At 41.9% G+C, this 778-nt stretch overlaps 1 protein-coding gene across 1 annotated transcript in view; it reads right to left on the bottom strand.

The window, feature by feature from the left end:
* LOC119588615 (ATP-binding cassette sub-family B member 6, mitochondrial-like) overlaps positions 1–778 on the bottom strand; it is a 14,448-nt gene that overhangs the window by 9,237 nt on the left and 4,433 nt on the right. The window contains exon 3 of the mRNA XM_037937255.1: positions 662–675. Coding sequence (XP_037793183.1) covers positions 662–675 — 14 coding nt within the window. The remainder of the gene's footprint in view (positions 1–661; positions 676–778) is intronic.

Raw genomic sequence — 778 nt, 5'->3', positions numbered from 1 at the left:
CCTCTTGACATGTAAAAGAAGGTTGCAGTTTTTGAGTTTTCTTGCTGTTGACATCAGGTCATGTGACAATATCACGTGATTTTCACGCCATTTCATGTGACAATATCATATGATTTTCTCACCAGTTCACATGATAATATCATGTGTTTTTATGTCTGTCACATGATTTTCCATGCCCTTTCAGCGCACTTGCAGTGGCTATCGAGTTGTTTGGTGGTAGTTACCAGATTCCCGCACTTTTGCTGCGTTACCTCTCACATGATATGACATGGAATATAGAGGCGAGAGCGGACTGGCTGGAAACCTGTGGAAATTCATATAAAGGGTCAAGGAGAGGGCAAGGTAGTTACTCGCCAGCCAAATTTTGCCAAGAATGTCATGCCAGTTTTTTACTGTATGCTCTCACAAGCCAAGGAACTCATCCACCTCAAATCCTTGAGTTTCGAGGAAGAGACAGTGGATGACCCTTGGTCTTTGACCTCCAGGGGTGTTCCTTGCCTGAGGAATGCTCTTGACCTGCATCCGTACCTGTATTGCCGTCCCTCCAATGAGGACATTGATAATAGTGATATTGATGACTACATGCCCCCAAAGAAACTGTCAAGGAATAGTAATCTCTCTGGTAAGATGTCTACCATTCTTTACACCTGGCTCTTTTGACTTATTATTTTGTTTCTACATAGCATCTCAATTTTTTTTAAAACAGAGACCTCATGTTTTTCTTTCATATTTCACAGATGTCGATGTCTCTGATGGTTTCAATGGCGAGCTTCACAAT

The sequence above is a fragment of the Penaeus monodon genome, chromosome 24 (assembly GCF_015228065.2).
Source record: "Penaeus monodon isolate SGIC_2016 chromosome 24, NSTDA_Pmon_1, whole genome shotgun sequence".
Taxonomy (NCBI): Eukaryota; Metazoa; Arthropoda; class Malacostraca; order Decapoda; family Penaeidae; genus Penaeus; species Penaeus monodon.
This window is presented reverse-complemented; position numbering and strand designations above follow the sequence as displayed.